Raw genomic sequence first — 10,792 nt, 5'->3', positions numbered from 1 at the left:
AGACCATGGGAATGGGTCTAGTGGTTGGTGTAGTTTACAGAAAAGCGAGCCCCAGAGATATAGAGGATGCAGAATAAGATATAACTAATATCCTCAGGTTTTCCCCAAAATATATTTCACTAGATATGATCGATGAAAACGTGCAAAAAATTAATTTTCTCCTCTCGCAGAAAAAAACACCTTAATGTTTTGAAAAAGTAACAGAACAAAATATCATGTCCTTTACAAATATCCCTGGAACCCTCCTTCTCATCCCTCAATAGTATCAGGCATAGTAATAGTAGTTAGCATTAAAATCAGATCCTAGTTCCAGCTACTGCTAAACAAAAATCTGAGGACAACCCATTACAGGTCACGTCAGAACGACCTTTCATCCAACAAATCAGAGCGTCGCTTACCAGATCATGAACGTGACAGTCGGAATGTGATTTCTGATCATACATACAGCCTTACAAGATTACACAAAGGGTATTCCGAACGAAAGTTAAAATCTTTATGACTGAATCCCTACAACCAAGGCCATCTATTAGCCATTCCAATATGTTTGTTTGTTCCATTTTCAAATTTTTAATTGAAAATTTCTCAAAATATATTTCAAAGCTTAGTCGCCAGTTTGACACTTGTGCCGTAAAGCAGGAGAAAGCTGGCTTCTGATTCGCTAATGTTGACTTCTTGTCAGTCATTCCATTGGTTGGTCAAAATACTGATGTGACCCATGATGGGATGTCCTCTGATGTTTGTTTAGCAGTAGCGAGAACAAAGATCTGATTTGAATGAGAACAGCCCCTATCGACTTGATTTTACTTTGTGGCCCACGCTAGAGGCCCTTGTACCTTTCATGTCTTTGATAAGAAGGGTTATCTTAACTTTAGAAAACTAAAATAACACTGTATCCCATTTTGCCCGTCATTGCACTTGGTTGAACATTCCACTGTTAACACTGCCGATTCTCGGTCCTATATATATTCCAATATCATAAGAATTACCGTATTCGACGTAATAAGCGCCCAGGGCGCTCTCAAAATTAGAAATAGGGGGCCCTTATTAAAATGTTATTTTGGTCGAAAAAAACAGAGTTGAAAGATACATTTCGTGGTTTATGCTGACAGCCTGAAATGTTTATGTACGACAGATATATTTTTCCAGAATTAAATGCCCATAATTAAGGGTGCATATAACACACGAGTGCGTATTATACGCGAATAAATAAGTCTTGTGTACATTGATCAATCGGAAGGGGTGCTCATTGGGATTGTTCACAAACCAATTTCTTGGGCGCTTATTAGAGCGGGGCGCTTATTACGTCGAATACGGTAATATGACAGATTAAATGACTGAAGTAGTCTCATGACTTTGAAATCTTTCATTGATTTGTTTGTGTGTGTGACTTACACATGCACCTTGTTGACATATATCTCTATAACTTGTATAAAGCACTTGTTTGTTGCATGTAGTGATCTATCTGGAAGAGGTTGATGACACCGTCGATGATGTTGTGTCGGAGGAGGCGTCGTCGATGCTGTAGCTCATGATGATGTCCTGAAGCTGTGACGACGCCCGATCCATGGACTCGGTACAGAGAGCTATTCTCTCGCGATGCCGAGCGTTCATCACGTCGTAGGCGAGGTCCCGCACGGATCGACATGTCTGGACGTTGGCAGACACGATGCTCATACAGGCACCTGCAACAGAGGACGAGCTGGAGGTGAAATGGGTGGGACTTTTGTTATATGGCAGTGTAATTATTGTTAAACAAGAGTCATCAGAAAGATGACATATCCCCCCGGCAGCTGTCTGTAAAGTAACCACAAGTAAATGTGCAATTCTGTATGTAATGAGTCAAGAGTTGAATGTTCTTTAAGAAGCATACATTGTTTACCCACTGAATGGTTTTCGAATTCTGGCCCGGAAACGAACCCGTTCCCCAATTGGAGTCTAGGTCCAACTTCTTTCCATAAAAATTGTAAAAACTAAAAAATCGTAAAAATAACAAATATCAAAAGGCACCACTTCAGTATGTGCCTGATAGCTTTGCCAAGTTTCGATCAAATACACTGAATGGTTTTCGAATTCTGCCCCGGAAACGAACCCCATCCCCAATTGAGTCTATGTCCAACTTCATTCCATAAAAATTTAAAAAAATAAAAATTAGAAAAATCCCAAAATATCAAAAGGCACCACTTCCGTATGTGCCTGATAGCTTTGCCAAGTTTCGATCAAATACACTGAATGGTTTTCGAATTCTGCCCCGGAAACGAACCCCATCCCCAATTGAGTCTACGTCCAACTTCATTCCATAAAAATTTAAAAAAATAAAAATTAGAAAAATCCCAAAATATCAAAAAGCACCACTTCAGTATGTGCCTGATAGGTTTGCCAAGTTTTGATCAAATACACTGAATGGTTTGGGAATTCTGCCCCGGAAAAGGAAATGATTACGGACGGACGGACGGACGGACGGACAGACAGACGGACAGATAGACTGGCTGATCGCTATATCCCCCCGCATTATATGGGGGGGGGGGGGGGAGATAACAATGATTGTAACTGTATTACATTGTTTCTGTTGGGATTCAGTAGAAGTTCACTGCATTTGCAATGGATAATGATTAGTCGTCAGGAATGTAGTACTATTTAATGCAAGTAGTGGTGAGGAAGTAATGATGTTTAGATGCTTGAATTATCTGTGAACTTTTGGAATAGCACGGATGGATGTCAAGCGTTACAGAAAAATGTGGAATATTCTGTGATGTTGAAGCGACACTGGAATAGTCTGGCACTGGGTAGAAAGTCCTGGATGCTGGTTAGATTATATAAATCAATCCGATGCATGCCTGTCTCATTTCACATTTCATCTCACATTGCATCTCACATTGCATCAAGACCAGCTTTTGTGTGAAGATCACTTTTCACCCTGGTGTTCACCCGAGGCCTATCTCGGAAGCGTGACTACTGTTGCGGCAAGTTGATTATTATTCTTGTCAATGTCATTTCCACTGCTCTCACTTTTTAATGACCACTGCCATCATATTATGTATTGCCATTGAATATTGTACTACCACTCTGTTGAGTACTGCCATTGAATATTGTACTACCATTCTGTTGAGTACTGCCATTGTAAATGCTCTGCAGTAATTCGTATTAATTAGTAAACCTAGTAAAATTTTAATACAATTGTTGAATGTATATCATTCGTTGGTTGTTTGTTGGTTTCACGCTACATTTTTCGTATAGACTTCTGGGCTAACATATTGTTTCAATTTGGGAATAGACACGTAACACTTTGCTTTCAAAATTATTGCTTTTGTATAGCGACATGCATGTGTGTGTGTGGCTCCTTGTACAAGTCTGGTCTCATGCTGGTTTTGTAGCACCAGCCCACTGAGACACAGTGTTTGTTTGTTTGTTCGTTTGTTGTTTAATGCCGCACTCAGCAATATTCCAGCTATACGACAGCAGTCTGTTAATAATCGGGTCTGGACCAGACAATCCAGTGATTGACATCATGAGCATCGATTCACGCAATTGGGATACGATTACATGTACAACCAAGTCAGCAAGCCTGACCACCCGATCCGTTAGTCACATTTTACAGCAAGCATTGTAGAAGGGAGATAACTTATACTAGCTGGTGGCGCTACGATTGAGACCAGAAACTCCAGCCTAGTTTGCCAAGGGTGAAAATTGGACTTTTTACAGTCAGTTAAACCCCTTGCCTTGGGAAGATGGACCACCCAATCTCGAGTCGCCTCTTACGGCAGGCATGGGTTGCTAGAGGCCTTTTCTAAGCCAGAGCTTCACAGGGAAGTTTTCTTGATGGCAAGATTAATATCAGAAACACAAACGGGTCTGTAGCAGTTGACCGTGGAATATAATTATTTTATGAAAAAATAATAATCTAGAAATGCATACAAAAGCAAGTCTAGCCAGCTCAAGCTAGCTCTATTCCACAGCATAGGGAATTTTTTTTATTTTTAGAGTCAAGAAGGATATTGTGTAATATAAGATTTCAGAGACTAAATGTTAGTCTACTGTAGCAGTTGCTTTGAGTGCTATTACTGAACCTTGTTTACAAATCTGTGGCTCTCCCATACACACATATCTCCCACTTAACAAACACAGATTAGGGGTTCAATCATCTCACCCTCTTGCCCCGAACCAGCGTTTCCTATCAGGTGTTGACAGGTTTGAGATACACTGCTGTGATGTAAGTAATGTACACTGCCTTATCAACAACCTGGACGAGCAGCGCCCTCTATGTCTGGGTCAGAGGTCAATGCCCGACTAACACAGTGCCACCCAATGCTAAACACCAGGGTTAGAAACTAACAGTTTTTGTCCACTAGACCTTGTAATGATAACATATAGCAAAACCCCTTAAAATAGGCCAATTTCGGCTAGTCCTTAGGATACCTTAACTATTGGGCAGTTTGGTAAGGACTACAGGACTAGTGCCAATTTCTACACTGAACACTAAAACTAAAGGTCCAGATAAGCTGCATCACCAAAATCGATTTATTATTAGTTGCTAGTGTACAAATACACATGAAATTTTAACAAACCCTTTCGTATAAAATGGTGCGGAATTATCCAAAGAAGACTTTTCAGCTTGCATAAACAATAACTTTAACAGGCCTATCATACAAAACCAGCATAGAGTTGAAATTAAATTAAATTAAATTAAGAGTATGCATACCTCATTTTTCAATTAACAACTGCACAAATGCGCTTAGACTGTGATTGATCCAGTCAAAGGCTCTCTTGAACAGACAGCTTTTGAGATTCTTTTTAAAGCTTGTCAGATATTCTGTTTCTCACCAAAAAGTAATAGACAAATGACGTCTTGACCAGCTGAAGTAATGCACGCACGCACGCACACACGCACAGCACTTTATAAGTGCAATAATCTTGAACATGAACCCCATTTCACCTCACCTCACACAAATGGAAATAAAAAAAATCCTATTTTATGTTTAAAATGTTTATATGATTAGCGTGATTAGTCAAGGTGATTGTATTTCCCTAAAAACAGGACTAAAAAGAGAACAAGGCCTGTTAAAATACCAGTGAAATTTAAGAAGTTATGAACTTAAAAAAAAGAAAAAGTTTTCAACAAAACACTTTTTTCCCAGTCTGCTTGCTAAGGGCAATTAGTTTTTTGACTCCTAGATAAATCCGTGGACAATGGTGTTCGAGATTTCCTCTATGACAACCCAGCTTTCACAAAACAATTATACACCAAACAATACCGCTTTCCTCACCACACCTCCAGCTGTTATCACCACACAAAATGTGCATTAAATATAATCATATCTCCGTAATCGTTAGATCTAGGTCACGGCGAGGAGCATATTGCGACCACACCCTTGTCATTAGCTGAGAGGCTTGATCAATAACAGGGATCTACTTCCTCCTAACTTGGAGAGGCGACCAGGGCCGACATTGTAAATGTGGACTGCAGAAGTCAATTTGAATCTTGGAACCCCTAAATTTTATACTTTTTTATATATATTTATTTTTTATTATTGTTCTCAGAGTTGGAAATTAATACAGTATTCAGTCTTGAAGGCATAGTTCAGGTTACAATGATACAACAATACAATCCTTAAACTTTAAAGGTTATTGAAACTTGTACTTTGTACTTTTTCAAAATTAATAAGTTGCAACACAATCAGAAACATAGCATGTATCAAAAAGACCTAAGTTTGAATGTTTAGAAGAAAAGTGAAATTTGAAACTATTTATGACAAGAAATTTGAACACTTCTAGGGCAAAATCTTTTTTTTATTTTATAGTTTACAGATTCACACATTATCTAAAAAAAATTTAAAAATTGTTTGTTTTTTAAATAGTTTTTTATAAAACATTGCATGAAGTTGACTTGAACAGTAGGTATATCTATGGGAAAATAAATAAATATATATAAATATCTTTTTTGAATTAAACTATTTTGTAAAGTGGGAAGGGGGTACATGATCCAGGAATCATTTCTCTTCATGTCTTGTTTTTTTAAGAATTAAACATTATTTTAACTGGAAAGAAAAAGGTGTTAAAAAATCCCATTGACCGTCACACGGGACAAGTTAGTTTTCAGTTTGGGCAAGAAAGTTTGCTGTCACAACATGTCAGTGGGTAAGCGGGTCATTTCAACTTTGAGGTCAACAAATCTGTACTGAAGTATGCACTTCGGCCCCTTTATTACACTACCTCGTTATAAAGAGTGTTCAGTGTTGATTGATTGTTTGTTTGTTTTTTAACGCCGCACTCAGCTGTATTCCAGCTAATGACGGCGGTCTGTAAATAATTGGGCCTGGACCAGACAATCCAGTGATTGACATCATGAACATCGATCCACGAAATTTTGATCAATGACATGCATCAACCAAGTCAGCTTCTTACAACAAGGATGGGTTGCTGAAGACCTGTTCTTAACCGGATCTTCTCGGGCCAACCCCGTTATCCGGCTTGATGCTTTTCATTAATTTTATTCAAAATTTCATTCAATATTGTTTACATTATTTTCAGCGAAATCGTGAGCGGAACTGATTGGCAATGTTTTCCGGGCAACCAGAAATTCAGTCCGGTCCATGTGGTTTTAGATTCCTCACTTGTCCTTCGGCAACTGGATTTGTTTGTTGTTTAACGCCGCACTCAGCAATATTCCAGCTATATGACAGCGGTATGTAGTTATATAATCGAGTCTGGACCAGACAATCCAGTGATTGACATCATGCACATCGATCCACGCAATTGGGATGGATGACATGCATCAAACCAAGTCAGGGAGCCTGACCACCCGATCCCATTAGTCGCCTTTTACGGCAAGTATGGGTTGCTGAAGACCTCATCTACCCCGGAATCTTCACGGGTCTTCGGCAACTGGAACTTTTCTTTTTTTAAAATTGAACCTCTAAAGAAAGCAATTTCTTCTGCAATAATTGGCTATCCCTATATTATTTTCCATGAGTAATATGAAGTCCCAGATGTACAAGAATAACTGTACATTATGTCTACATCTGTTGTAGTCTATTGCTCCATGTGACAGATGTGCGTTAAATTTGGATCAACAGATTTCACTGCCAGTCTAGTTGTAACTTTGTCAGCTGGTTGGTTGTTTAACGCCGCACTCAGCAATATTCCAGCTATATGATGGCGGTCTGGAAATAATCGAGTCTGGACCAGACAATCCAGTGATTGACATCATGAGCATCGATCCACGCAATTTGGATCGATGACATGCATCAACCAAGTCAGAGAGCCTGACCACCCGATCCCGTTAGTCGCCTCTTACAACAAGCATAGTCGCTTTAAGCATTGAGAAATGATTCAGAGCTACAGCCCTCAAATGCTACTAGTCAAAGAGGATGACCATCAATTGTTTTTCACTTGTCCTCAGCACAATTTAGTAGTCACTGGCCAGCGGACCAGCATGAATTTCAAAGGCTGATGAGGGAGGGACAGGATTTCATTCAGTGATGGAGTGAGTGAGTGAGTGAGTGAGTATGGTATTACTGCAGCAATATCACGGCAGGGGACACCAGAAATGGCCTCCACACATTGTACCCATATTGGAAACTGAGCCCATGTCTTTGGCGGACAAGCAGACACTTTAACCACTAGGCTACCCTGCGTCCCTCATTCAGTGATGGAAAGATGCTGGATACCTAGGTCCTCCTAAATCTCGTAGAATGGGGAGGGGAGGGGAGGGGATTAGAGGAAGAGGGAGAGTCTTGAATGTTGTTGAACACTAAGTCAGCAATATTACAGCTATATCATGGTGATTTCGTAAATAATCTATCTGGATGGAGACAAACTAGTGACTGATGGCATGAGCATCGTCCTCCACAATCAGGGCAAGGTGACACGCAATCAACCAAGTCACAGAGCTTCACTGCCTCCTGAAGATCTAACCCCGATCTTCACAGGGGGAGATAAATATGGGTTGCTGAAGATCAATTCTAACCCCGATCTTCACAGGGGGAGATAAATATGGCTTGCTGAAGACCAATTCTAACCCTGATCTTCACAGGGGGAGATAAATATGGCTTGTTGAAGACCAATTCTAACCCCGATCTTAACAGGGGGAGATAAATATGGGTTGTTGAAGACCAATTCTAACCCTGATCTTCACAGGGGGAGATAAATATGGCTTGCTGAAGACCAATTCTAACCCTGATCTTCACAGGGGGAGATAAACATGGGTTGTTGAGGACCAATTCTAACCCCGATCTTAACAGGGGGAGATAAATATGGGTTGTTAAGGACCAATTCGATCACTGATCTTTTAGTGTTAAGATATATATATTCATTACTTTCAAATGACCAATTTTTTCGGAGTTTTCCGATTCCACTGACTAAGTACAGGTGCCACTAATACTCAATCTCATTAAAATCAGATCTTAGTTCTCGCTACCGCTAAACAAGGATCTGAGGACATCCCATTACGGGTCACGTCAGAACGACCTTTCACAAATTTTGACCGACCAATGAAATGACTGACCAGAAATCGACTTTAGCCAATCCGAAGGCAGCTTTCTTAAGCTTTACGACACTAGTTTCAAACTGGCGACTACACCTCGAAACATATTTTGACGTATTCTCGATTAAAACAATAAAAAGTGATAAGAAGAACACTCTGGAATGGTTTATGGATGGCCTAGATTGTATGGATATAATCATAAAACCTGTAACTGTCGTTCGGAATACCCCATGTTAAATATTTCGTGGTTGCATGATTAGAAAAGTCATTCCGACTGTCACTTCCATGATCTGGTAAGCGACGCTCTGATTGGTCGGATGAAAGGTCGTTCTGACGTGACCCCTAATGGGATGTCCTCAGATCTTTGTTTAGCGGTAGCGAGTACAAAGATATGATTTTAATGAGATTGCACTAATACTTTACCTAAAATCGACTTCTGGCTTTCCTTGGCATCAGCTGTGAGGTGGGCAGGTTTCCCGATAAACCCGTCTTCGGTTGTGAAAGTCACAAGGGCATGACTGGCCGTCATTACAGGATCACAGAAGGCAACAATTCGACCAAGGTGTCCAGAATTGGGATGAGATTTAAAACACTTGATACTAGCAATCAAACAACTTGTACTAGAAGTCACACTTTTCACACACAGCTTAAACTGTTCTTGGTCACTCGAGTCGGAGGCATTCTCACCTGCGGTACGACAAACATCCGTCATTATTGACAAAGCTTGGGATATATTTGAGCATATATCGACTAGAAACTGCGAATGAAGGTCGTGAAGTCTTGATCGTTTGAGTCGAGTGCAGCTTATTTTTATGTCTAGATTTGCTCGACAGATTTTATACCTGTCGATAATTCCTGCTTGAGATGGGGAACAATCGGGGAAATCGATTGCAATGAGGTAGGCAATGTGACCGCAACATTCAACAAGTCTAATAACAAAATCAGACATATCTTGGATACAGTTGCTGATGTCGTGCCAGTGAACTGCGGCCACGCTGCTGACTTGAGAAGCAACGTCCTTCATCAAATTGCTCAACCGACGTAAAATATCCAGGATTTCATCCCGACAACGCGAGTAGGATTTCGTGAAAGGTGAAAGATCTTCACTGGACACCGGTCGCGCGTCACATGATATCAACAACAGTTCTGCAATGGATTGCATCTTTGAGTGACACCTGTCACATGTCATTGCGACCCCCCTTGCGCTGTCCGTGGGCATTACCATTTGATGCATGGGATTCTGAGGAATCAGCTGATCTCCCTTAAACACTCTCCCTCCACCAATATCAACCAGCAAGTTACTGCATAGTGTCCACATATCCATGTGCATTATCCATCATGTGAAAAATAACATTTTCAATCCTTACGTGACTGGAACGTATTTCATGAAATCCATACGATGTGCAAGCTGATGCTTCTCTATCATTGCTTCTTCTGTGCTTGTCCCTTTCCCGCCTGAAGCAAATTTAAAACAATAATTGCAATGAAACATAGTTTATGCTGAAGAGTCATCCCAAGCTGTCCTCCTGGTAAACGTCACGCATGACTGCCGTTCATCGTCAACACATCACTCAGCTGTCAAATCTTCCTCCGTTACTGTTCTCTGAAAGCACGTGTTGTATGCAAATGAGCAAAACAATGACGCAGCGATCGGCGGACCATTGCTGGGCCCCTCTTGTATCAGCTATTTCATCAATTTGCAAATAATTCGCGCTCCTAATAACAGCTTCACCCAGCTATTTAAAACATGCCCTGGCCCTGGCAAACAAAATCTGCTACTTCCCCAGTCTTGTATTTGGACTTTGGGTGTGGTCCACACATGGAAGAGTGCACTTCCGAAAGCTACATTTTCCTAACAACATATCACATTTCTCTTTGTGGTTAATGGGTGTCTGTCGGACTTTTGACATGCATACAGAGTTGTGATATACGATTTTGTTGATAGGTCATGGCCATATAATGCTTTTGACTGATGGTGTAAACTCTTAGGTGAGTAAGGCAAAATTAGGACTTCTTCGCAGGTAGATATTTAGAGGTGATTTGAGTTGAAATGGGGTTTGACGTTGCGTCTGTCGCAGTGCGTGGAGTCGCCACACCGATGAAACCTACCTTGTCAGCTTGCTAACGGGATTGGCCTCTTTGGTCACGTGGACAATTCGTCCGACCTCGGATCAGAAGATCCATGGTTCGAATCCCATCACGGGACTAGAAAATGTTATGGCCGCTACACGTTTAAATAAAATTATTGCACATATCTAGCGACGTACATGCACGTGTGTCTGCTTGTGCTAGTCTGGATGAATGCCAATTTCA

The 10,792-nt window shown here is 40.6% G+C and overlaps 1 protein-coding gene across 1 annotated transcript; it reads right to left on the bottom strand.

Annotated features, from left to right (window-relative positions):
* Positions 1–1,199: 1,199 nt before the first annotated feature.
* On the bottom strand, positions 1,200–10,301 carry LOC124145413 (talin rod domain-containing protein 1-like). Its single transcript, XM_046515173.2, has 2 exons — positions 8,903–10,301; positions 1,200–1,682 (listed from the first exon to the last, which is right to left on the bottom strand). The coding sequence occupies exons 1-2, from the start codon at positions 9,807–9,809 to the stop codon at positions 1,459–1,461; spliced, it is 1,131 nt and encodes a 376-aa protein (XP_046371129.1). The 5' UTR covers positions 9,810–10,301; the 3' UTR covers positions 1,200–1,458.
* Positions 10,302–10,792: the final 491 nt, after the last annotated feature.

This window comes from Haliotis rufescens, unplaced genomic scaffold (genome assembly GCF_023055435.1).
Source record: "Haliotis rufescens isolate VD_foot unplaced genomic scaffold, xgHalRufe1.0.p SCAF_14, whole genome shotgun sequence".
NCBI lineage: Eukaryota > Metazoa > Mollusca > Gastropoda > Lepetellida > Haliotidae > Haliotis > Haliotis rufescens.
Note: the sequence above shows the minus strand (reverse complement) of the source record. Positions and strands in the feature narration are given on the sequence as shown.

Bases quoted from the DNA above. Each gene is read 5' to 3' on its own strand.
- LOC124145413 (XM_046515173.2), bottom strand. From the start codon at position 9,809: ATGCACATGGATATGTGGACACTATGCAGTAACTTGCTGGTTGATATT. The intron at 1,683-8,902 runs GTAAAGTATTAG...CCTCTGTTGCAG, and splicing joins AAGCCAGAAGTCGATTTTAG to GTGCCTGTATGAGCATCGTG.